Source organism: Lolium perenne, chromosome 6 (assembly GCF_019359855.2).
Source record: "Lolium perenne isolate Kyuss_39 chromosome 6, Kyuss_2.0, whole genome shotgun sequence".
Classification (NCBI taxonomy): Eukaryota; Viridiplantae; Streptophyta; class Magnoliopsida; order Poales; family Poaceae; genus Lolium; species Lolium perenne.
In genome coordinates this window covers 75,714,892-75,741,317 of record NC_067249.2, presented here as the reverse complement: position 1 = coordinate 75,741,317, position 26,426 = coordinate 75,714,892, and the positions used below count along the sequence as shown (strand labels likewise).

The 26,426-nt window shown below is 44.2% G+C and overlaps 2 protein-coding genes and 1 long non-coding RNA gene across 3 annotated transcripts; 2 read left to right on the top strand and 1 right to left on the bottom strand.

Annotated features, from left to right (window-relative positions):
* The first annotated feature begins 12,731 nt into the window (after positions 1-12,731).
* LOC127307712 (pectate lyase) lies at positions 12,732-15,064 on the top strand. The gene is made up of 3 exons (XM_051338474.1): positions 12,732-12,983; positions 13,082-13,979; positions 14,499-15,064. Exons 1-3 carry the CDS (start codon positions 12,841-12,843, stop codon positions 14,718-14,720), a joined length of 1,263 nt encoding a protein of 420 aa, XP_051194434.1. The 5' UTR covers positions 12,732-12,840; the 3' UTR covers positions 14,721-15,064.
* A 93-nt stretch (positions 15,065-15,157) lies between these two features.
* On the bottom strand, positions 15,158-17,281 carry LOC127307713 (nuclear ribonuclease Z). The gene is made up of 6 exons (XM_051338475.2): positions 16,695-17,281; positions 16,491-16,586; positions 16,273-16,386; positions 15,926-15,994; positions 15,746-15,820; positions 15,158-15,341 (listed from the first exon to the last, which is right to left on the bottom strand). The coding sequence occupies exons 1-6, from the start codon at positions 17,184-17,186 to the stop codon at positions 15,267-15,269; spliced, it is 921 nt and encodes a 306-aa protein (XP_051194435.1). The 5' UTR covers positions 17,187-17,281; the 3' UTR covers positions 15,158-15,266.
* A 3,575-nt stretch (positions 17,282-20,856) lies between these two features.
* Positions 20,857-21,526, top strand: LOC139831936 (uncharacterized). The gene is made up of 2 exons (XR_011746346.1): positions 20,857-21,020; positions 21,174-21,526. It is a non-coding gene; the product is annotated as an uncharacterized lncRNA (long non-coding RNA).
* The last annotated feature ends 4,900 nt before the right edge of the window (positions 21,527-26,426 follow it).

The following is a 26,426-nucleotide window of genomic DNA, read 5'->3' as shown; positions in this document are numbered from 1 at the left end:
AGTGTGAGGAAATAATTGTCTGGTTCAATTTTGAACGTCATTGGGTAGGCCAATTTTGTGAACAAGTTCAAGAGTACACTAACCGAATTATGATAGCATGAAAATGAAAAAATAGGTACATGAGTACATCCGACTTTGGATACAAATAAATGACATTCACCTTGCGAAGGATGCTAAAGATGCCATCATTTGGAACCTTGATACGTCCAAAACGTATCTACTTTCCCGAACACTTTTGCTATTGTTTTGCCTCTAATTTGTGTATTTTGGATGCAACTAACACGGACTAACGCTGTTTTCAGCAGAACTGTTCTGGTGTCTCGTTTTTGTGCAGAAATCCAACTTTCGGAAAAATCCTCGGAATTTATGCAGAAGGTCCTATTTTCCCAGAGAACTGACGGAGCCAGAAGGACAAACCAGGTGGAGGCCAGAGGGCCCCACACCATAGGGCAGCGCGGCCCAGGGGGGCCCGCGCGGCCATGTGGTGTGGCCCCCTCGGCCGGCCTCCGACGCCCTCCTTCGGACTATTTATCGGCCTCGACCTAAAAACGCACGGAGAGAATTGGAAGTCGCCAGAAACCCTCCAGAACGCCGCCACATCGCGAAACCCCGTCGCAGGAGCCAGAAGTCTCCGTTCTGGCACTCCGCCGGGACGGGGAATTGGAGGAGATCATCGCCATCATCACCGCCAACGCCTCTACATCAACCAGCCATGTTTCCCCCATCCATGTGTGAGTAATTCCCCCGCTGTAGGCCGAAGGGGATGGTAGGGATTGGATGAGATTGGTCATGTAATAGCATAAGATTGTTAGGGCATAGTGCCTAGTGTCCGTAATTGGTACTTTGATGATATTGTTGCAACTTGTTATGCTTAATGCTTGTCACTAGGGCCCGAGTGCCATGATCTCAGATCTGAACATGTTATTGTTTCATCATGATATTCATTGTTTATTGATCTTACCTGCAAGTTGTATACACATGTCGCTGTCCGGAACCGATGGCCCCGAAGTGACAGAAATCGGGATAACCGGAGGGAATGGTAGCGATGTGAGGATCACATGTGTTCACGGAGTGTTAATGCTTTGCTCCGGTACTCTATTAAAAGGAGTACCTTAATATCCAGTAGTTTCCCTTGAGGCCCGGCTGCCACCGGCTGGTAGGACAAAAGATGTTGTGCAAGTTTCTCATTGCGAGCACGCACGACTATATATGGAACACATGCCTATTGATTGCTTTGTACTTGGACACCGTTTAATTATTATCTGCAAATGCCCTGCTTTGATTGTTACATGAGTTTCTCTCATCCATGCAACGCCCGTTCATCCGTCCCCGTGCCTACAGTATTTTAATCCTGCTGTTTACTATAATCACTACTGCTGTCTGTGTTACTCTGCTACTGTTATTTCACTACTGCTACTGCTATAAAACTGTTACTACTGATAAACTCTTGCGAGCAAGTCTGTTTCCAGGTGCAGCTGAATTGACAACTCCGCTGTTAAGGCTTCCAAGTGTTCTTTGTCTCCCCTTGTGTCGAATCAATAAATTGGGTTTCTGAGGAATGCAGGGATATTGGAGGATTTCTTCACCCTTGTCAACAGGGCGGGCTTAACCACCTATGTGGGAGATGAAAGGGAGCAATACTACATGCTCACCAAAATCTTTGTCGAGAGCTTCAAGTTCCACAACAAGCAATATGAGCCGACAGTTGCATTCAAGATCTATGGTAATCCTGTTACTATGGGATTGGAAGATTTTTGTCGTGCATTGGATATTGCCCCTGTAGGTACAGCAAGTAGGATTGATGACAACCCCCGGGACTTGTTGGAGCTCTATCGAGGGATTACTGATGATGATTGTCGCACCATTCAGCGTGGCAAGATAAGGAACATTCAACTCCCCGCCATTAAGTATTTTGCATATTACATTGCTACTAGCATTCTTGGTAGGGAGAACACTAGCAATATTTCTAGTTACCATCTTGCTTTCTTGAATATTGCACTTACTGGTCGGACATCTTATCACCTTGGTTCTCTTATTGCTCGCCGCCTGTCTAATAGAGCGCCTATTTTTGGAGGAACTATTGCACTGCGCGTTTTAACATATCTAAGGCTTCCTCTTGATCCTAACGATGTGCCATTGGCCCCTAGGAAACTTGATATTGCTGCTATGAAGAGTCATCATTTTGTTACCGCTGATTCTACTGTAGATAATATGGTCTATAGAATGTTGTTTTCTGACGGGGATGAGAAGGAAATCCCTCTTCCCCAACCAGGTTTGTTCAGTATTGACAGGCAATCATGGTCGTGCACTAAGGAGGAGGTGGATGAACATATGAAGATACAAGACTTCCACCAGCAGCATGACTCCGAGGACGCCGAGGCCTCCCATGACTACACCGTCACGTATCCGGGTGCTTCTTCTAGCACATACCCGGAATACGATCCATCTTCGTCATACTACGGAGATATTACCTCATGGGATCGATGGGATTGAACTCCACTTAGGCCAAAAGCCTAAGCTTGGGGGGAGGTATACCGGCATCACTCATTCTTTGCATATTATGGTTGCTGGATACTTGTACATATTTTCTTTGTTCGTTTGAGTGGTTTTCTAATGAGAGGAAGATGATATTTGGGGAAGTGCTGCCTGAAAACAGATTCTGGACTGTTACTAGAAAAATTCGTACGCACAGTCAGAGCGCTATTTTGAGCTGCCAATTTTTGTGCAGGTTCCCCAGGTTGTTATCTAACTTTCATTAGTTGAACACTTTTCGAGCTGAGCAACGTAAGATTTTTGTAAAAATCGATTTCTGTACTGCTGTCAGGTTTTGGCAGATTTCTGCCATCTCGCTTTTCTGTGTTTCTTTTGGTTTGCTATTTCTTGTTTTTGCTTTGTTTCCTTTCCAAAACATAAAAAGACCAAAAATATTTCTGTTGTTTCTCTTCACCATTTGTTTGCTTTGGTTTCTTGCATTTGTTTCGCTTTATTTGCTATTGCTAGTTTGCTACAAGAAAACCCAAAAAGATTTTGCTTTGTTTGCTTGTTTCCTTTTGTTCTTGTTTCTAATTCAAAAATACCAAAAATATTTGCTGTTCTTCTTTGGTTTGTAAAGTTCATCTTGAGTTCAATGGTCTTCGGTGGCTGGAGCGTGGTTTTCATTTCATATTATCCAAGCTATACAAGTGAAAAGGCAATAATGACGATCTACGACAATCTGATTGTGGTGAGAGGCTGGTATGAACTCTATTTGTTTTCATTTTTGTACATATACTCATCCATGTGAGCATGCTTAGTTGGTTCATGTGAGGTATATGTTATTTGAGAAAGTCTAGTAGTTTATGATCTCTCATGTTTAGCTCCAATTTATTAATATGAGTAGCATGTCATGGATGTTTGCTTGCATTGTTTTATTCATAAGTAAGTATGGCATTGTGGTATCCTCCTCTGAATAATTCATTTATATCGACTTGGCACATGCTCACGCATGCATATGACTGAACAAAAAGTCAATTAAGCCTCGATGATCTATATTGCTTCAGAGTTCTTGTATCACTTTTATGCCTCCGTTAATTTATTTTGCCGCAAGCATGATTATGACAGTTACTGCTCTCTTGATTTGTCGCTCCCTAGTCTATTGCTAGCCTTCACTTGTACTGAGCGGGAACGCTGCTCGTGCTTCCCAACACATGAAAACCAAGTTGTTCCAAAAGTGTCCACCATAAATACCTATGCATGGCATTTCAAACCATTCCAAGTAAATTCTCATGCGCTACCTTTAAAACCTTCAAAATGCTTCTCAATTTGTGTTTATGTTTCATAGCTCATGAGGAAGTATGTGGTGTTTAGCTTTCAACCTTGTCATTTACTTTTGACGGACTCTCATATGGACTAGTGGCACATCCGCTTATCCAATAATTTTGCAAAAAGAGCTGGCAATGGGATTCCCAGTCCCGAATTAATTAATTTAATAGACACTCCTCCATGGTTTGTGATTGTTGGACGGCACCCGAAGGATTCGGTTAGCCATGGCTTGTGTAAGCAAAGGTTGGGGGGAGTGTCATCATCATAATAAAACTAAAATAAAAAGGCACTCCTTCATGGTATGTGATTGTTGGCAGGCACCCGAGGATTCGGTTAGCCATGGTTTGTGTAAGAAAGGTTGGAAGGAGTGCCACATAAATATGCAAATAATTCATGGGAGCCGCTCTTGAAAGTCCGGTTGGCGAGGTAGTTAGTGTACCCATTACCATTCGTTGACAACAACAAACACCTCTCAAAATAATTTTACTCCTGATTTCAAAAATGAAAAGCTCTAGCGCATGTTAATCTCTGCTTCCCTCTGCGAAGGGTCAATCTTTTACTTTTATGTTGTGTCTCCATTATTTCTTTGAGCACTATCTTGAGAGCACAACTGTCATTATTAGTATAATATGCTTGTCTCAAAATATGATTAATTGTGGTATAACTTTGATGCTTTTATCTTTGACAATCACTACTTCTAGTCTTTCTATGAACTCCAGAGGTGCCCGGGCATTTATGTTTTGCCAATCAAATACAGGCAAGCGAGATACCACTTTATCATACTCTCTTATGAACATTGCAATCCTGCTTATATACATGATTCATGATGCTTATTATTAATTGTTGGTACCTCTCCATGATTGACATAGCTGTTAGATGATCTTATTTGCATGTATCTCATTATGAACTGCTTAAGTATTAGCCATAGCATGAGAATATATACATCATATGAGCAAATGTGTTCGTGAAAGTTCTTTTATCGCTCAGTTGTTAACTGAATTGCTTGAGGACAAGCAATAAGCTAAGCTTGGGGGGAGTTGATACGTCCAAAACGTATCTACTTTCCCGAACACTTTTGCTATTGTTTTGCCTCTAATTTGTGTATTTTGGATGCAACTAACACGGACTAACGCTGTTTTCAGCAGAACTGTTCTGGTGTCTCGTTTTTGTGCAGAAATCCAACTTTCGGGAAAATCCTCGGAATTTATGCAGAAGGCCCTATTTTCCCAGAGAACTGACGGAGCCAGAAGGACAAACCAGGTGGAGGCCCGAGGGCCCCACACCATAGGGCGGCGCGGCCCAGGGGGGCCCGCGCGGCCATGTGGTGTGGCCCCCTCGGCCGGCCTCCGACGCCCTCCTTCGGACTATTTATCGGCCTCGACCTAAAAACACACGGAGAGAAGTGGAAGTCGCCAGAAACCCTCCAGAACGCCGCCACATCGCGAAACTCCGTCGCAGGAGCCAGAAGTCTCCGTTCTGGCACTCCGCCGGGACGGGGAATTGGAGGAGATCATCGCCATCATCACCGCTAACGCCTCTACATCAACCAGCCATGTTTCCCCCATCCATGTGTGAGTAATTCCCCCGCTGTAGGCCGAAGGGGATGGTAGGGATTGGATGAGATTGGTCATGTAATAGCATAAGATTGTTAGGGCATAGTGCCTAGTGTCCGTAATTGGTACTTTGATGATATTGTTGCAACTTGTTATGCTTAATGCTTGTCACTAGGGCCCGAGTGCCATGATCTCAGATCTGAACATGTTATTGTTTCATCATGATATTCATTGTTTATTGATCTTACCTGCAAGTTGTATACACATGTCGCTGTCCGGAACCGATGGCCCCGAAGTGACAGAAATCGGGATAACCGGAGGGAATGGTAGCGATGTGAGGATCACATGTGTTCACGGAGTGTTAATGCTTTGCTCCGGTACTCTATTAAAAGGAGTACCTTAATATCCAGTAGTTTCCCTTGAGGCCCGGCTGCCACCGGCTGGTAGGACAAAAGATGTTGTGCAAGTTTCTCATTGCGAGCACGCACGACTATATATGGAACACATGCCTATTGATTGCTTTGTACTTGGACACCGTTTAATTATTATCTGCAAATGCCCTGCTTTGATTGTTACATGAGTTTCTCTCATCCATGCAACGCCCGTTCATCCGTCCCCGTGCCTACAGTATTTTAATCCTGCTGTTTACTATAATCACTACTGCTGTCTGTGTTACTCTGCTGCTGTTATTTCACTCACTACTCTTGCTATAAAACTGTTATCTTGATAAACTCTTGCGAGCAAGTCTGTTTCCAGGTGCAGCTGAATTGACAACTCCGCTGTTAAGGCTTCCAAGTGTTCTTTGTCTCCCCTTGTGTCGAATCAATAAATTGGGTTTTACTTCCCTCGAAGACTGTTGCGATCCCCTATACTTGTGGGTCATCAAACCTCACCTCGAATGGGGAGTAATCCATAACCTCGGCATACAATGCGCAATTTAGCGGAGCCACGCCGACACGTATGAATTAGTTGGTTCGGAAGGCATGGACACCTCTAAAGATCAAGTTCATCTCTTGGGGTGTCCACCGCAATAGGATTTAGACGGCGGATCGTCTTGAGAGGAGGCGTTGGGACAATTACGATCTTTGTCTGCTTGGCAGGCAAACTCAAGAGGTGACAACAATTTTTTCTCTCCCATTGCCGCTACACAAGGTGCTTTGGGGAATGATGAGGGATTGGCTAAGCATCACTTCAATCCGCACCCATGAGTGGACGAATGATATTTCCCTCAAGTCTTGGTGGACGATGATGTCGAGCAATGCAATTCCTAACCGAAATGCAATGTCTTTTATCACTATGCTTGTAAGTTAGATAATTTGGAAGGAGCGGCATGCAAGAGTTATCAATAACAATTCCACGCCTCGTCCATCCTTTTCGAGATCATTAGAGGCGAGGCCAAGATTTGGGTCACCACAGGACGAAGCATTTGAGTCTTGTAATATTGGAGAGTAATCCCTTCGGACTTCTGTTTTTTTATTTAGGTTTTTGCCTTTGTCTTGTTAAGTAACGAATGGTGACAAATATTTTCCCCCCTTTCAAAAAAGGGTGATAAACTCTGAAAATAGAATATGTGTATGTACCTGACATGCATCCAGTCTAGGAAGAGATCCTATCACTCTTACCACAGTGGCTAGCGACAATTGCTGGAAACTTAAGACAAATGTACATATGATTTCAATTGTTTTATTTTATTTGTTTTATGTACTCAATGTTGATTAAATTGACACCAATTTGATGTTAGCTTGACACTAATGTGGTATTGAAATTCAAATATATCAAGAGGTAGCCAAATTTTTGTTAGCCCCATAACAATATGAAGAAAATTTGCACCATATTACTATTACTCTCTCCGTCCATAAAACAATGTTGGAGATTGTCTAAATTCGGATGTATGTATGCGCTAAAGAGAATCTAGACATGTCTAAATTTAAACAAACTTGCAACATTCTTTTATGAATAGAGTAGTACAATTTGTCTTTTTATTATGCCCAGACTAATTTCTGGCTTAGCTAAATTGTTATACAAATTGATATTTTGTATTAACCAAGACATAGGGTGAATGTACAAAGATGTCGCCTAGGGGGTGTGAATAGGCGAGTTAAAACTTCTACTTGAGGGCTTAATAAGGCGGAATAAAACTATGTTTTACTTGTTAAGTACAAAGCCTACACACTAGGGTTTGCCTATGTGCACCACCAAACTATGCTAAGAAAGATAAGCAACAAGGTGATGGAAAACTAGATAAAGAATATCAAGCAGAAAAGCTATCACAATGTAAAGCGCATAGGTAAAGGAGCTCAGGTTGAGAAGTAACCGGTGCACGAGGATACAACGATGTATCCCAAAGTTCACACCCTTGCGGGGTGCTACTCTCCGTTGGAGCGGTGTGGAGGCACAAGGCACTCCAATATGCCACTAAGGCCACCGTATTATCCTTGAGTCTTTCCCACCAAAGGGAAAGTCTCGATCCACTAAGGGACCCTTGAGGGTGGTCATCGAACCCGTACAAGCTTGGGGAAAACATCCAATTATCAAGCTTCAGGAAAACTCCACAACACTAGAGGCTCTCAAGTACAAGGTCACAAAGACTATGACACGCCACACATGGCTACAAGGCCACAAAGGCTTCAACGCTCCACAAGGGCAATAATGCCACAAAAGGCTACCACGCCACAAAGGCGACAATGCCACAAAGGTAACAAGGCCACAAATACTACATACTACGCCACAAAGGCGACAAGGCCACGAAGGGAACAACACCACTAAGGTCAACAAGCCGTCTAGAGTTCCAAGAACCTTAGAGGGAACACACATGAACTCACACGAGACCGAAACCCTGTAGAGAACCCAAGCCAATGCACCTAATGCAATGACTAAGAACACCACTAAGATGCCGAAGTCATTCTCTCCCAAATTCCAACAAAGCTACAAAAGCTATTGGGGGAAATAAGGGAGGACGAACAAAATAGTAGGAGGAACACCAAATTACTTCAAGATCCAGATCTAGCAAGATCCCCTCACAAGGTGAGGAATTTAATTGGTGAAGCACTAGATCTAGATCTCCTCTCTCCATTCCCTCAAAAATATGCAACAAATATGGGAGGAAGCAATAGGAGGAACAAACTCTTCTAGGTCAACAGTGGAGGAGAGAGAATAGGGTTAGAAGAGTTGTGTGGAAGGAGGTGAAAGAAAGATATAAATAGGGGCCCATAAAATGTGTCCAGTGGGGCAGAAATACGGGCAGATTCACGTTCGACCGATACTACCTCTCGGTAGACCGGTACTATCTCTCGTGTCAATAACAACACAGAAAAATAGACAGAAAAGCATATTGGGCCGGTACTACCGCCTGTTGGGCCGGTAGTACCGGTAGTACCGACCATGTGAAAACAACAACATAAAACGTAGAGGGAGAAGGCCTAGTGCATATATAGTCATGTTGGGCTGTAGCAAGCTGGGCCGGCCCGCGTGGCAGCTAGCGGCAGGCGTGGGTCAACCCAGCGGCAGCACGCAGTAATGAACGAGCGCGTCGAGCTACCAGGCATGGCGTGGAAGCGAGCATGCGTGCGGCGCGGGCGAGTTGGGGAGCAGCTAACCATCACCCCTTAGCGATGGTTTATAACCATCGCTAAGGGGAACTCGTTAATGGGCCTGGCCCATTAGTTCGGTTGTTTCAAAATTTTCCAAATTCGAAATTGTTTTAGATTTGAAATTTGCTCAGAATTGAAATTTTCTCATATTCGAAAATTGCTTAGATTTAAAATTTTCCCAGATTCGAAATTTGCTTAGATTTAAAAATTGCCCAGATTCAAAATTTGCTCAGATTTGAAATTTGTTCAGATTAAAAATTTACTTACTTTGAGATTGTTCGAATTTGAAATTTTCTTAACTTTAAAATTTTCTCCACTTTAAAATTTGTTAAAAAAAGAAAAACAGAAAAAAGAAAAAATGAAATAATCGAAGAAAAATCGAAAGAAAACCGAAATACAAGAAAAACCAGAAAAAAAACTCAACAAAAACCGGAAAACCGAGGCCTACTGTCTCCCTGCATGTTGATGGGTCGCGGCCCAAACTCACCCCTTTAGCTGAACCACGCGGACGATGGTTTGTACCCATCACCCGCGGGTGATGAATAGGATTTCCCCTGCGAGCGAGCGCAACCAGCGCGCGGGGCTGGGCCGGGAGTTGGGCGGCAGCCCAGGAGGAGCGGGAAGGAGCTGGGCCGCAGCGGCCAAGTGCGGCGGCCTGCTGCAGGCTGTGGGGAGCAAGGTGGAGCTGGGCGGCTAGGCCGGCGGGAGCAGAGGGCAGCGACCTAGTTCAGGATGGAAAGAGGTTGCGGGTGGAAGAACTGGCCGGCCGGAAGTGCCGGTTGGCCTACCGTCCCAATACCGGTGAAGGCCCGGTACCACCGCCCTAGTACCGGTTTGGTACCGGATGGAGTCCAGTGAGAAAATGTGCATGTGCCTTAGCTGGGCCGTTAGTGTGCGCCGTAGTACCGGCTGGCCCAAGAAGGCTTTTTCCCTTTTTTCTTTTTTAATAAAAGCAGTGAGACGAGAATTGCAATAGCAAGAGTTTGGGAACTCCGATTGAGGTGAAACCAGTTTCGTTGAAAAGAGGGCGACAAAAGCTACCTCCACACAAGGTGAAAATATGGAAACAAGCGGAGGATGAATTTCTGTGAATTTAGAGGTGCAACCTTTCAATACGCTAAACCGAGAAAATATTCCAACTGGAGCATGCAACATATGATGCATCCGGAATCTGTTTCCGATGAGCTAGAGCTTGTCATGAGAATGAACACAAGCGCTAAAACATCTCATGGATAAGAACCAACAACAACCAAGAAACACAATGCAATACATGCAAGGGTTTGAGCTCTCTCCGACGATGTGACCAAGTGATGCATTTGAGAGCCCTATTGATAGAGCGGCCAACTATGCTACGAAGAACAAACCTTGACCTTACGCATTTCACTCGAGCCGGCAAGTTTCGTCTTCATCCCTTTTCAACATTGCACATGCCACCGTTTTCATCTAACTTCTCCAACATACATGCCACCGTCTTCATCCATGTTCTACACCGTCTTCATCCACCTTCTACATTGCATTTGATCTTCTTCATCTTGCAACCTTGAGACCATCATATGGCTCAAGCATTGCCTATGGACATAACCTAAGGAAGAACCTTAATGCAACCATTAGTCTATAGGGATTATCATCAATTACCAAAACCACACATGGGGGCTCCATATCCTTTCATAGGGGCATTACAAACTTTTCGTAAGAAGTCCATCAACTAACTTGTTTGATATCTCCCCGTGTTCTTTTGACCTCGTATGAGCGCAACAATTATAGGATGAAGGAAACGCTTATGTAATTCTATAAAAAATTAAGAAATTTATTTTTTTGATAAAAGGCGCTATATTACTTAAAAGCTAAGTATTACACCCATTGTATAACTAAGATGCACACAGTTGTTTAAAAGTTCAATAAAATATTAAAAATAGTAGAAGCGCATGATGCAAAACTAGCCAACAGGGGCAGCAATCCTAAGATTATGCAGTCACCCATGTCGGGTAATAAACTTATTATCCTCCAACCGTGTAGACACCTCCATAAAAAAGTCGTGTTCTTCCATACGCTGAAGTCACGATCATGAACGAAAACCGTACACCGGTAGATGAACTGCACGAGAGAAGAAACTTTATTATGAATAACCTTGTCATTCCTATGTAGCCAAAGCGATCATATAACGACAATCGGCCCCACTCTGGTAAGTAATTTAAACATAGAATCCACCCCATTTAGCCAATTGCCAAATATATTTGCAATGCGGTTCAATTAACCCTTTATTCATGGATCCCACCAAAATTCACCATTCTTGGTAAGATCCCAGCGAAAATCATCGGATCCGTGAGTTAGGACTGAAGCTGAACGTTGTAGGAATTCATTCCATGCTGCCAATCTAGGTCCGATAAGATCGCGCCTGAAAGTTATAGTTGGTGGAGATGTTTTCATCACCTTGGCTATGGTCTCACCTTTATTTCGTATAATATTGTACAAAGCTAGATACTATTCTCAGATGGAGATAGCTCCCAACCATTTATCCTTCCAGAATCTTATCTTAGATCTACCTCTAATGGAGAAAGAAATATATGAAAAAAGTACTTTTTAGCTCACATAAGACCAGCCTAAAAGTGGGAATCCTCAAGTTTTCATATAACCTAAGAGATAGCCTTTAAGTCAACATACTTTCTCCACAACATGTTTTGCCATACATCATCCTTAGTTAACAACATGGCCAACTATTTCTCAAGCAAGGCCCCGTTTTTAACCTCGAGATCATGGTCACCAAGACCACCTGCAAGGCCATGTTGTTAACCTCGAGATCATGGACACCAAGACCATCTTGATCTATTGGACGGGCAAACAACAATCCATTTAGTTAACCGGTATATTTTTTCTATTCACTATCTCCTTGTCAAAAGAATCTTGATCGGAAATAGGCCAACCATTGCAAAACTCCTTTAGACAACTGGAAAGAAGGAATCATATATAATATCATATTTGTCAGTACCGAATTAATGAGAACTAATCTTCCACCCATAGATAGTAGCTTTCCTTTCTAACTAGTAAGGTGCTTTTGCAGTATTTCCTCGAAGCAAGCGTGAGCGTCCGATGATGAATTTGAATGCCCCGATAGCTAATTAGAAAGCTGCCCAACCCACATCTAAATAACTCGGCATATAGGTTGGCATTATCTTGGTCCTCGCCAAAACAGAACAATTCATTCTTATGAAAATTTATCTTACGTCCCGACAAATGCTCGAACGGTGATAATATTAATTTTAGGTTCGTCGCATTTTCCAAGTCATGTTCTATAAAAAGAATTGTGTCATCGGCTTAGTATTGAAGGATAGACAATCCACCGTCAACCCAATGAGAACCAACCCTTCAATCCGATCATCAACTTTGGCGCGCTCAATAATAATGCCAACCATATCCGCTACAATGCTAAATAACATTGGAGATAGGGGATCACTTTGTCTCAAATTATTTTTTCTCTGGAAGTATCTACCAACGTTATCATTGATCTTAATAACGACTATTTCTCCAAAAATAAAGTTATTAATTAAGACGTGCCACTCTTCCCAAGGAAAGGAATTAATAAGAAAAGAAACTTTCAATCGAGCTAATTGACACGATCGACGGCATCAACCCTCCTGTTCCCTCTCCTGTCCGGCCTGACCGAACCAAGAATAGAAGTCAAATAGTGGCAGAAGAATTTCTCCTCTCCGGGGAGCGTGGGTCGCCTCACCCTGTCTCCTAATTATACCATCTCGATTGCCATCCTCTTATGTATATAGGCCTTCTCCTCCATTCCACTCGAGCGATCGATTGGGTTGTTCCCTCTCTATCTCAAGTTAGCCAGACAATCAATCACACCCGAAGATAGAGAGAGATACTACTCATATAGGTAGCCATCCATGGAGCGTAGCCTCCAATGGAGCAGGCCGGCGTCGCTGCTCCTCTTCGCCGCGGCATTCCTGGCTGCGGCTGCCGTGGCGAGCGCGGGGTACAACCCCGACCCCTTGAGCGTCGTCAATCACTTCAACCGCGCCGTCCAGAGGCATGCGTCCCTCCACCATGGCCTAATTAAACTTGTAGCATCCATTTGTACGAACTACGAAGGCATGCATGACATGAACATTTAAGCGTGCAATGCAGGTCGAGTAGCCCGCGTCGAACGCTGTCAGAGAAGAAGAAGAAGGGCAAGTACTCGGGGCCGTGCTTGGCGACGAACCCGATCGACCGGTGCTGGCGCTGCCGCAAGGACTGGGCGACGGACCGGCAGCGGCTGGCCCGCTGCGCCAAGGGCTTCGGCCGCGAGACCACTGGCGGGCTCGGGGGCAAGGTCTACATCGTCACCGACCCAAGCGACGACTACAAGAACCCGGTGCCCGGCACACTCCGGTGGGGTGTCGTCCAGATTGAGCCGCTGTGGATCATCTTCGCGAGGGACATGATCATCACCACCACCCAGGAGATCGTGATCCAGAGCAACAAGACCATCGACGGGCGCGGGGCTCAGGTGCACATCGCCGATGGCGGCAGCCTCACCATCCAGAACCAGCGCAACATCATCATCCACAACCTCCACATCCACGACATTAAGAAGACGGAGGGCGGCGATGTGGCGGTGTCACCGAACCACTTCACCCCGCGCACCAAGGCTGACGGCGACGGCGTCTCCCTCTTCAACGCCACCGACGTGTGGATCGACCACCTCTCCATGTCCCTGTGCGAGGACGGGATGGTCGACGTCGTGGCGGCATCCACCGCCGTCACCATCTCCAACTGCCACCTCACAAACCACAACGACGTCATGCTCTTCGGCGCCAACGACAACACGCCCGAGGACAAGGTCATCCAGGTCAGCGTCGCCTTCAACCACTTCGGGAGAGGCCTCGTCCAGAGGATGCCCCGATGCCGCTACGGCTTCTTCCACGTCGTCAACAACGACTACACGCACTGGCTCATGTACGCCATTGGAGGCAGTAGCAACCCTACCATCATCAGCCAGGGAAACCGATACATCGCGCCGCCAAACATGGCTGCAAAACAGGCACGTCTCCTTCTTGTTATTCCTCACTAGACGAATGAAATTCCCTAGCTAGCTGAGAGTGGATAGATGGAGGACGAGCTACATGTAGTTCTTTATTTTTAAAAATTCAGAAATCATATTTTTAAGTTTTAAAAAATTCTGAAAAAAAAAATCCTAGATGAAGCCAATGATGAAATTTACAAACATGCAAAATCTCAATGTGAAATTCTTAGTATTTTAGGCTACACAAAAATCATAAATGTGTGCATCTGATAATAGTGAATAGTGCACGTTTTAAAACTATAAAATCTGTCAGATTTTTTCATTTTTGTGTAGTCTACAATATAATAAATTTCACATTGAGATTTTGCACGTTTGTAGATTTCATCATTGTCTACATCCAAGATTATTATCAGATTTTTTAAAACTTAACTATGATTTCCAAATTTTTGAAAATGAAGGGCTACATGTAGCTCGGCTTCTGTTCACAGTTTTCGTAGCTAGCTGCTGATGTCAGTGTGATATTGAATGGGTGGACAGATCACCAAGCGCGACTACGCCGAGGAATCCGTGTGGAAGAACTGGGTTTGGCACACAGAGGCCGACCTCATGATGAACAACGCCTTCTTCACTCCATCCGGCGGCAATATCCAGCAGCAGCTAAACAAGAAGGACCTCATCAAGCCCAAGCCAGGGGAATATGTCACGAGGCTCACCCGCTTCGCCGGCACGCTAGCCTGCAAGCCAGGCATTGCCTGCTGATCGTCGCAGGCGCCCATATTAACTACACCTGCGAGGCCGCACGCCATATGTCGTCGCCGGCCAGGCCCCGCCGGATCGCCCGAGGTAAGAGAAGAATTACCACGCGAGAAGAGCCCATCTTGATGGTAGACAGCAATGGATATATATGCATAGAAGATTAACTTGCTACTCTCCGTTCGTGTAATCATTGTACGTATGTTACTCCTCGATTTTTTTTTCTAAAGAGAAGATAGGAATTGTGTACCCTACTACATACATATACATGCATGGCCTATACAGCATGAACGTATTGTAATCACTCTTGTTTATGAATTGTATACAAAATCAATTATCTTCTTTCATCAGGATCGATGTTCTAATCTTACGGAGACAAAGCGAATATATTGTACTAAAACTATCATTTCACAGAAGTTGAGATGAATTTAGTAGCAAGGGCATGTCAAGAACACTGCTATGATGCCATACCACAAAACCAAAGTTTTTTACACAAACACTGGTTGTTCAGAGGGAAAAAGAAGAAAAAAGGTTGACTAACTCAGCCCATATTTAGATGCCCTCTTTCAACGCATAAACTCTGCTTTGAAAAGATGGTGGCAACCTGCTTATCGCTGCATCAATTTCCTGAAAAGACAGTTGCAGCCTTAGGATTCCAATGATTTTTTAAAATTACAAGGATAAGTCTGTGTGTTCGATTATGATGGGGTCCAAAGATAGGTCTGACTTTCTACCAAAGCATGTAAAATCGAAAAGAATATTCTTTTACTGAGGAATAAAAACGCTGGGAAACAAATGGAAATGTCATGCTTTGTTACAAGGAGTTCAAAATATAGAAAGACTGCAAAAAAAAATGGTGAAGTTGATTAACTAGAAGATAGGACCAACAGGTCGAGCCAAACTATCCTAAACATGAGTGGGATTGGGATAAATTAACGAGTAAAGGAGGTAAAAGGAGGCTTTAATCAGCATGTCAAATTTCAATAACTATTCATATAGTCTCAATACAGATAACTGAAGCGATAGCCTACCTCTGTTGTATAACGAGCCGAAAAGTGAATTAGTAGAATGGCCTTGTTTTCAAGCTTATCAGAGTGACTTGCAATCTGCAAATACTGTCAAACATAAATGAAAGCGTAGGGACCACTACGGAAACTGCATACCAGTTTTTTCCTTTGACAGATACAAAAAAAAAGTAGTCATGGGATAACCTCGAACAAGTGCGTGTGCCCATACTCTCTTGCATGCTCAATGGAAACAGAATCATCAAGGAAAGTACTCTGAAATTTATAAACCACAGGTTAGTAGATCAGCGATAGGAATAAGTCGAATTCATGAGATTAAATGACATAAAAAATAAGCAGAAGAAGGATTCAATTAGTTGCTGCTTACTGGTGTCAAAGTAATTCTTTTCTAGCTAGGACAAGTTCTGTTCTCAAAATAATGGTAACCAGCTTGAATGCAGCGAGATTTATCAATACTTGAAGACGGAAGCAGCTTTGCTACTGTTAATAAAATGGAAGTTGGTGATACACTGAGAAAGCGGTAAAAGCAATACCTCCACTACAAGAATTTTGGCCTTCAACACATCCACATTATCAGGATCGAGAATGAAATCTGACATCGTATCTCCAGTAAAGGCAACCTCAGGTGTTGTGACTGTATTGGTAATCTGCAAAAGCACAGATTGGAAGCACATACCAAATCAACACCTCTTACTAGAGTGTAATTCTTACTGATTCCTATGTAATATTGACATCCACAAGACAGACAGACCTCCACACCTGATAACTTCAACCTTTTGATCTCGCTCCCCGGAAGACCGAGATAATCCTGCTTGAGCTTTTGCTTCACCGAGTATATCACATACCCCTATAGAACCATATCAGATATTTCCCATCAGGCAATTGTACAAAATTCTCGCTAAATCAACCAGTAAGGCGTGCAATTACCAGTAGAACTAAAGCATGTTATCCTCACCTGGCTGGGTATGGCATGGTAGGTCTTGAAGGCCTTGACCTTGAGGTCCCTCCTGAGCTCATACTCCTCGCCAACGTCGAGTGGGATGAGGGTGTGCTTGAGCTCGGACTGGTCCATGGCTCGGTGCACGTCGAACAGCTGCTCGACGAGCTCCTTGAGGTACTTGGGGACGAAGATAGTGGGCGGGCGCAGCCTATAGAGCCCCCGCGTGGCCACGTACATGGGGAGGCCCCCGATATGGTCGAGGTGGGCGTGGGAGATGAAGAGAAAGTCCTGCGACACGGCGCGCTGCGGGCACCGACCGATGTCGAAGGCGAGGCTCAGCGTCGGGAAGATGACGCAGGTCTCCTGCCCGCCGATGGAGATGCCCTCCACAGGGTACCCCTCGATCTCCAGCCGCTTCCTCGCCTTAGCCTTTACGGAGGGAGACGGGGTTGGAGGAGAAGGGGCCGTTGTGCTCGCCGCCTCCGTCGACTTGCCGCTCTTAGCCATGGCGCCGCCGCCGCCGCCGCCGCCGCCGGGTGGAGGTACGATGGGTGGAGGGATGACAGAGTTACAGAAAAGTCCCTAACGAAGCGTGTACTGGTGTTCATCGCCCTATTCTGGATCGGTTGGTAATTTACAAGCATTTACTATGGAGATAAAAAAAGTTACTCCCTCCGGTTCATATTAATTTTTTTTTAAGTCGGTTCATATTAATTGACTCTAATATAGATGTATCTAGACACATTTTAGTTCTAGATACATCCATATTGAAGTCAATTAATATGAATCGGAGGGAGTACTTCCATTCTATTACATGAATTATTTTGTTGATTATTTATATTACCATCCATGACATTGACTATTTTTTCCAGCTGCCATTTATTTTCTAGTTTGTTGGATTTTTTCCTAGCAATTCATCATTTCAGCTTAAAAGGCAATCCATCATTCCTCCATATATCCTACTCCCATATTCCATATCTCCTCGTCCTGTCTGGTTGACCACCAGCTCCCCGAGGCGATGAGGGCCTCCACCTATTGATTCAAGGATGGAGCACGGATGTCGAGAGGCAACAATCCCGTGTTGGCGACAATGATCGGTGGCCTTCGGTGGTCTACTCTCCACAGTTCGTAGAAGGGTGCGACCGAGAGAGGGTGCAATTAGTCAACGCATGTTAGTTGAGGTTTCAACATGGCTCTTGTTCGGTCAGGCGTGCGAATCTCATTCGGTTTTAAAGGAGGTCAGGCTTTGAGGTGTTGATGACCTTGACAGGTGTGTCCATGCATGTGGATGGTGGTAGAGCATTGGTCGGCTCAGGACATTGCCGAGTGAAAGCTTTCTTTGGCCTTGAATGGAGCCAATGATGGCGACAGCTATGTGCCATGTGTTACCATTTGGAAGCTATCACCATGTTGATGTTCTCATCTACTCTGCTCGAGGCAATTCTAGAGGGAAACCCTAGATCTAGTACGAGGCGATGGCTATGCTTTTACGTCGAAACCACATTTAGGCACTATCTTTGGAGTTGGCAGTTGCAGAAGGGACTAGTGGATGGCGGTGGATGTCTAGTGCTAGATTGTCGTTGTGCTTTTGTCGGAGGCTTGCATGGTAACAATGATGGCGAGGAGTGATGCTAGGTATCGCCAATGCCTCACAGTCTGGTTTCCGCGGTGTTTGTCGTGTGTTCGTGGTTCCCTTTATCGCAATAAATTTGAGTCACCCTGCGGTGAGAACAATGAGATGCGAGCGGTCCATTTATAGTGGCCTAGATCAGCATGAACTTTGCCCCTCTTTCCTTTGAAACTTGACATGAAAATCGGACATGCCTCATAGTTAGCGTGGTGGGGTGATTGTTACCATGTGCCTACTCTAGATTTATGTTGGATTATATGGGTTGGAGCCTAGGTAGGCAATCCATATAGCCTAGAAAAATCCTGAAATTTAAGGCCCATCTAGTATGCATGGGAGGTTGTGAGGAGATAAAGTTTAGTTCCACATTGCTAGGAGGAAGAGAGTTGGAATAGTTTATAGTGGCATTGTTCAAGCTCCACTGAGTGAGTGAGAAGAGAAGAAGTTCACGCACACTCCTCGTCCTCCGCATCACATCACATCACATCACACACACGCCTTGCCACCCATCGTGCATACACCCACCTCGTTTCGTGAATCTGGTTCGAGTTAGAAACTAGTTTTATGAAAGCTTATTTTTTTTGCTTGGTGCACCAAATAAGTTGGGTACGTATCGGCATGTGTGTGCATGCTCCCCACATGTCCATTTCTTCCAACTCGTGGAGGTTTGGTTGGCGCTTGCCCTCCTAGACTACACAAGGACACAAGAGATAAAATAGATCTAGAGTTATCCACTCATTTCCGTCCCTATCTCGCGACCAGTTTTTGTTGTTGTGATGATCTCTAGTTTTCCTTGTTCGTGTGAGTACATGCATGCATGATCGTCTCGAAGGGCAGGCCTCGGAACCCGTCCATTGAGATCTTGCATCGGGAAACGGACGATAAGGTTTTTAGGGAACATCTTGGCGTGACTGCTCACTGTTGTTCGAGTTCTTCATCGCCGACTTATTTCTTGCTTGCCGAGCTCTGTGGATTCGGCGACTTTGAAAACACAATGTGCGATCGCAACATTGAAGCTCATGCGACAACCTTTTCGTTCGCGATGTATGTGATCATCTCTTACTTTGCACTGGTACTTGTTCTATATTCATATATGCTAGGTGAGCTTAGTGATGTATATTGTTAATTAAGTGTTCTAGTGCATATGTGATAGTTTTATGGTAGTTAAACTCACTCGTAAATTGCCTAATAATCTAACACCTCGTGCACTTGATGAGGTGATTGGTTCTCTGCCAACCGCTGCACTTTTGATAAACTTGATGGTTGTTGTCTTCTGTTCAGCTCAGCGTGTTGGAGTTTCTGTTGACAAGTTCGCCTATGTAACATGTATGTAGGTTGTCAATGTTCCATGACGGCTGGTTGTGGCCGCATATCTAAGTTTTTATCCAATGAAAAATAATATTTTTGATAGGGCTACATGGAAATCAACAATTCATGTGTCATAATTTTCCCGTTCCCTTTTTCATTTTCCTTTTTTTTGTTTTCTTGTGTTTATGTTTAATTTCATATCAAGCCTATCCAATTTGCTTGAAAAAAAAGCTTTGACGGTATTTTTGTTACGATCAAATAATATTTTTTCTTAGTTAATTATTAAGTAATTAAGTAAATAGCTATCATCCCCGTTTCAAAAAAAAGTGGTCAATATGTCAAAGGGAAAAAATAGCCTAACCTGTTACAAAACTACTTTGGTCAATATGTCCCATTTGTTGTTTAAATACTACTATCTCGGTTTCAAAAAACTTTTTCATGGCTTTGTCTAGATAACCAAGCTGAGACAAGTTTTTTTTTGGACCGAGCTATAGTACCATCAGCGCAAGTACAATAAGTCCTAGTCAGCTGGCTATAAGGATTAAAATAGTATATTATTGTTTAGTTGGAGGAGAGAGGCGAGGAGAGAGAAGGAGAGTGAACTCTTATGTAAGAACCAACTCTAGCACACGTGTTCCTAGACACTTTGTGAGAGTGAAAGATGGACCATATATTAATAAAGTACTACATTTTTATAGCTCACTATTGTATATATTGGTTCTAAGTTAGCTATATATGACATGACACTTGCTTAGGCTGGCCATAGTGCATAGTATCATATACTAGTATCACGTAAATGATATTTGTCTATGATACTATCTTTATAGTGTGTAGTATTATAGAGTAGTATCATATTCTTATAAATTTATTGTTTTGCAGAATCTCAATGCAAATCTGTGTACAAGATCTATTTGGCATTAACTTTTATCGTAACATGCGCTGTGATACAGTATCCACCTATGTTACTCTAATCATATCTATTTTCTTTAATTAGATACCACATCAGTATTCTTGTGGGCTTAAGGTGCATGCTACAACCTAAGATATTACCACTATGGCTAATCTTATAGACTGCAGCTGGCTATACTATTGGAATTGCTCTTATATCTCGGCATACGTCTGATTAGGCAATAATTGAATGCTGAATGATCATGCGCAGAGCTGCAATTAGGCAATAATTGAATGCTTACCATATCCATCCATCTATTAATTGTCTTCCAAACAATCTTCCGTATATTTTGCATCGTTTTACAAACTTTGCTGCTATCTATAAATTGCGTATACTTAGAAAACTAGTTGTAGCTCTCGATCGACAGACAAACAACGCCAGACCAAGATGAACGCCAAGGCAGCGGCGACGATCTTGTTCCTCGTGCTCGTTGGATGCCACGCGCTCTCCGCACATGGTAGTACTCCATAAGTTTCGTCTCTCTTCCTGTCTTCCAGAAAAGAAGACCCCGGCCGCAGTTCTACACATGCATAATTTTCGTTCTTCTTCTTTTGTGCGGGGATTTTTTCACATATGTATTCTGACGAAATGCAATCTATTGTTGATGAAGGTACCGATGAGGTCGAGGGATCGGGCGTCACGGGGCTGTGCATCGCCAGCCCCTGCGACGGGGATTCAAGCCGGACGTGCTTCTGCTGCACGAGGCTGGTCAACGAGCCCTGCTACGACACGCCCAAGCAGTGCGCCAGCGCCTGCCCCAACTGCAACTTCCTCGTCTGCCCGCCGCCGGCGGGTCGGCCTACGCGGCGGCTGGGTTCGCCTCCGGCGTCGACGGCGTGATGATCTGCCGATCCGCGATGGTCCGCTAAATAATTGATGTTAGGAGCTATCCGTCATGTCTGGAGTAGTAGTATGTGTGTGAGCGTGGAGTTAATATCAACCGATCGATCGCTTCTTCTTTTAGGTGAATGGCAAATTTACTCTCATATCCTGCATTGCTACACATACGCCAATTGTTTTAGGATACGGCAGATTTTGATTAGGATTTCTTCCCCAATCCCCTCCAATGTGGATGACAACGAAGAAATAAAATTCCCTCCCAAGTCTACGGACGGAAAAGATCAAAAGGAGAGGCATCTTACGGATGCCAGCTTGCGATGACATGATTGATCTTTTTTTTTCTTTGAGGGAAGAAAACCATTACAACTTTATTGATATTAGATAACAATACATCATCCATAAGTTTACTCACAATACAAATAGGGGACTCATCTGCACAATTACAAGATTTTTTTTTGAATCAAAACAAAACCTAGCTAATATATGATCAACTACATTCGTTTCCCGGAGACAGTGTTTTCATCACAGTTTGGGCATGATTGTGGCCCATTTCTTCCGGCCTTTAGAATAAGAAGGGATTCTTCCAGAAGTTACCCTTCTTCCAGGAGCCCATCTCACAAATTTGTTTAAACTTAAAATTAGTATTAAGAAGACTAATTTAAAATTTAAACAATTTTAGGAGACGGGCTTTTAGGAGAAGCTTGGGAGGTAGCTTCTGAGAGAAGTCATCTTAGAAGCCGAAAAGAAATCTCCATCTATTGAGAAAAAGTTTGTTTCGCAACCAAGTGACTGTCTCTTCAAAATGATATTATATCTGCAGGATTGGTAACTGCTTAGCATTCTGGGAGACAGGCAAGCTATCGATGACGTGATGGGATCGATGATAAGCTTGTATGCGAGGCTGCGTGCAAACTGATTTACCTTACTCCTTGTTGTATCTTCCGACTTTTCGAGGTGTTAATCTTGTTGTAGGGTTTGTGTGCGTTATATCTTTGAACCTTTGTTTGCTACTTGGTTGCTGATCATGAATTTATATATAAAGATAGGCTTAGGTCTTAAGTTTTAAATTTAGGATGCTTGGTGCACTGGTTCTCTCCTACCACGAGTCAAGAGTTACTTACATATATGGGGAAACAAAGAATTTTCAGTTTCATGCAAGTGCCCTTATAAACTTGCAAAATGGGGTGGCACGACCCTTAAACTTGTTTTAAGTGTTCACCCGATTTGTTCAAATTGCACAAGCAGCTGCCACTATGAAGCAGCCGGGGGTTGGTAATTTTGCAAAATAAATAAATAACCGAGCCTTAACTAAAACTAGTCATCGGGTCCCACTGGCGGGATCTAGGAATTTATTTTAGCGTGCGCCAACCAAGATGTATGTACAACTAGGTTTCTTTTGTCTCAGTGAAATATGTGATGGGATGAAATGCTAGGGTGGGGCCTGCCCCGTCATCGCACCCACTCAATCCGCTATTAAATATGCTCCGTTTGGTTGGGTGGCAGAAATAGCCATAATGGTCACTGGTTTTTTTCGTTATTTTTCTTTCTTTTCCATCTTGAAGTCTCACCCAGAAACATGACCTAGCCCGGCTGATTTGCTACCCCATCATGTCCATCACGTTGAGCATGTCCACGGCTAGGAGACAGGACGTCAAGAAAGAGAGATGAATCCATGGCCAGTATGGAGTGGCCACGGCCACAACGACGGAGCGACAAACGATAGCGGTGACGGGTTCCGTAGGTCCGCCTCTCTACCATTCCCTCTTGGCCCTCCGCTGCAGCCAAATATCATCGCTCTCCGCCGTGGCTAGTCATCACCGTGAAATGGGGTTTCGATTTCATTTGTTTTAGCCGAAGCAAGCACCATCACGTAAATTTTATGGAACTGGGTGGTTTCTACAGAATAGTCAGACCGTGTGTATGCTACTTGCCACTATGGCATGCTATGTGTCAGACCCTGAGCAATTCCAACTAAAAACCTTCCCGAAGCATTGCTAATACTTTTGGCAACTGGCTAAACGGGGTTGAGGTTAGGTTTAGGAATCTTATCAGGGTTGGGAGCGATTGTCGTTATATGGTCTCTATGGCTATGTAGAAATGACAAGGTTTTTAATGATATTTTTGTTATCTTATGCAGGTAATCTACCGGTGTACGGCCTTGTTCAGTTCATGGTTGTCACTTCAGCGATTGGAGGACCACGATCTCTTTACGGAGGTGTCTACACGGTTGGAGAATTCGATCAAGAAGTTTATTTTTCAACATGGGTGGCTGCATAGTCGGAGGATTGCAGCTTGTTCACCATGATGAGCTCTTCATTCAGTCGTTTTTGATGTATTGAACTTTGTAATTTTGTATGCCTGTGTGAACGACTGTGTGCATCCTAGTTATGCAGGCCGGGTGTATTACATGAAACTTTGAAGTAATAAAGCTCTTTTTTGAAAAAAAAAACTAAAAACCAGTCTGCAACTAAAGTTTAAGGGTCACCGCCCCATCTTTCAACTTTACGGGGTATTTACACATCCAGGACAAGTCCTGGGATGCACCATGTATTTAGCTTTGACAAAATCCCATCTTATCCCCTTTGTCTCCAAGCCTGGAGGCTCTACTCGGCAGAGGCTACATCCCAGAGACTAGTCACAGTCCGTGCATGAATTTGATGCCCTTCGAATGCTTTTTTGTAAGTGTTCCATACATGTGTTCCATACATCCCAGAGACTACCTCCTTATTGGATTTGGCAGACAAAAGTTTGTAAGTGTTCCATACATGTGTTCGATCGAGGATATGCATATATACTACTAGATCAATGACTAGTCGAACTAACCTTGTGCTATTTGTAGATCAGAAAGACAATGTAAGCAGCGCAACAATGTGGATACATACACACAGATACAAGTCAATCGATAGGCGGATACGATAATCAAGCATTCAATTAGAGCCCAATAAGGAGGTGCCATTTCTATCGAATTCATGCAATTCATCACAGGGAAAAAGAGGTTATCCCCAGAATGGATTCAAATTTTGCGCAGGCCTAGCTCTCATTATATTATTATTATTATTTTAGTTTTTTCCTCTCATTATATGAGGCCCTCTCATTATATTATCGCTGCCACCATATGGTGAGGCTGGCAACTGAGCCGGTTTCGAAGCCGGGCAGACCTTCCTGCACTCTTGTACTCCAACACTGGTTAGCTGGCACTGTTAGAAACATTTTTCTCGGTTACATTTGTTCTTCAAACACACTATAGTAGGGGGGGGGGGGGAGCGACGGCCCCCTGCCTTAGAAAAACTTTGCCACTATGAACAAGGGGCTCTTGATGTCGTTTTGCCCAAGGACCAAATTAGGTGCACAAGTATATACTTACAACAGTAATTGTTAGATGTGGCTGCTTCAGCGACAGCAGTGGCTTTCGCGGCGGCTAAACCCTAGAATACTCCTAGGTAGGCCATAAGGAATTCTATGGCCGCGTTGATGCCACATGCGGCATGAGTGAGAAGCACGGCGGCCTTGTACCAAGCGCAGAAATGGGGACATAGAATGGTGCACTTTTTCAGCCCATTGTAGAGGTAGTCCACAACTGACGCCGAACTCGTGCCAGCCGCGAACAAGAACACTAGCGTGATATGTACATACAAACGAATATGCATGGGATTAGAAATTCAAAATATCACACAACATTGAGCCACGTAGTACGACGTATGCGAGATTCAATAGAGCTAGCTAGCTTATTACCCACTCGGAGACCACGAGTGTCACCATTAGCTTGTGATAACCCCTAAGAGCAGGGGATTGCTATAACACTTCTCAATGTGGAAGTGGGGTAGGTGAGGTTGGCAACTGAGCCGGTTTCAAAGCCGGGCAGACCTTCCTGCACTCGCACTCTTCTGCAGTACTCCAGCACTGGTTTCCTGGCACTGTTAGAAACATTTCTCTCGGTTGCATTTGTTCTTCAAACACACTATAGTAGGGGGGGCAACGGCCCCAGCCTTAGAAAAGCTTTGGCACTATGAACAAGGGGCTCTTGATGTCGTTTTGCCCAAGGACCAAATTAGGTGCACAAGCATATACTTACAACAGTAATTGTTGGATGCTGCTGTCGCCGGCTTTCGCGGCGGCTAAACCCTAAAATACTCCCGGAGGCCATAAGGAAGTCTATGGCCGCGTTGATGCCACATGCGGCATGAGTGAGAAGCACGGCGGCCTCGTACCGAGCGCAGAAGTGGGGAGGCAGAACGGTGCACTTTTTCAGCCCATTGTAGAGGTACTCCACAACTGACGCCGAACTCGTGCCAGCCGCGAACAAGAACACCAGCGTGATATGTACGTACAAACGAATATGCATGGGATTAGAAATTCAAAACATCACACAACATTGAGGCACGTACGTACGACATATGCGAGATTCAAGAGAGCTAGCTAGGTTATTACCCACTCGGAAACCACGAGTGTCGCCATTAGCATGTGATAACCCCTAAGAGCAGGGGATCGCTATAACACCTCTCAATGTGGAAGTGGGGTAGGTGAGGCTGGCAACTGAGCCGGTTTCGAAACCGGGCAGACCTTCCTGCAATCTTCTGCAGTACTCCAGCACTGGTTACTTGACACTGTTAAAACATTTATCTCGGTTGCACTTGTTCTTCAAACACACTATAGTAGGGGGGGGGGGGCAACGGCCCCCCTGTCTTAGAAAAACTTTGCCACTATGAACAAGGGGCTCTTGATGTCATTTTGCCCAAGGACCAAATTAGGTGCACAAGCATATACTTACAACAGTAATTGTTGGATGCTGTTGTCGCCGGCTTTCGCGGCGGCTAAACCCTAAAATACTCCCGGATAGGCCATAAGGAAGTCTATGGCCGCGTTGATGCCACATGCGGCATGAGTGAGAAGCACGGCGGCCTCGTACCGAGCGCAGAAGTGGGGAGGCAGAACGGTGCACTTTTTCAGCCCATTGTAGAGGTACTCCACAACTGACGCCGAACTCGTGCCAGCCGCGAACAAGAACACCAACGTGATATGTATG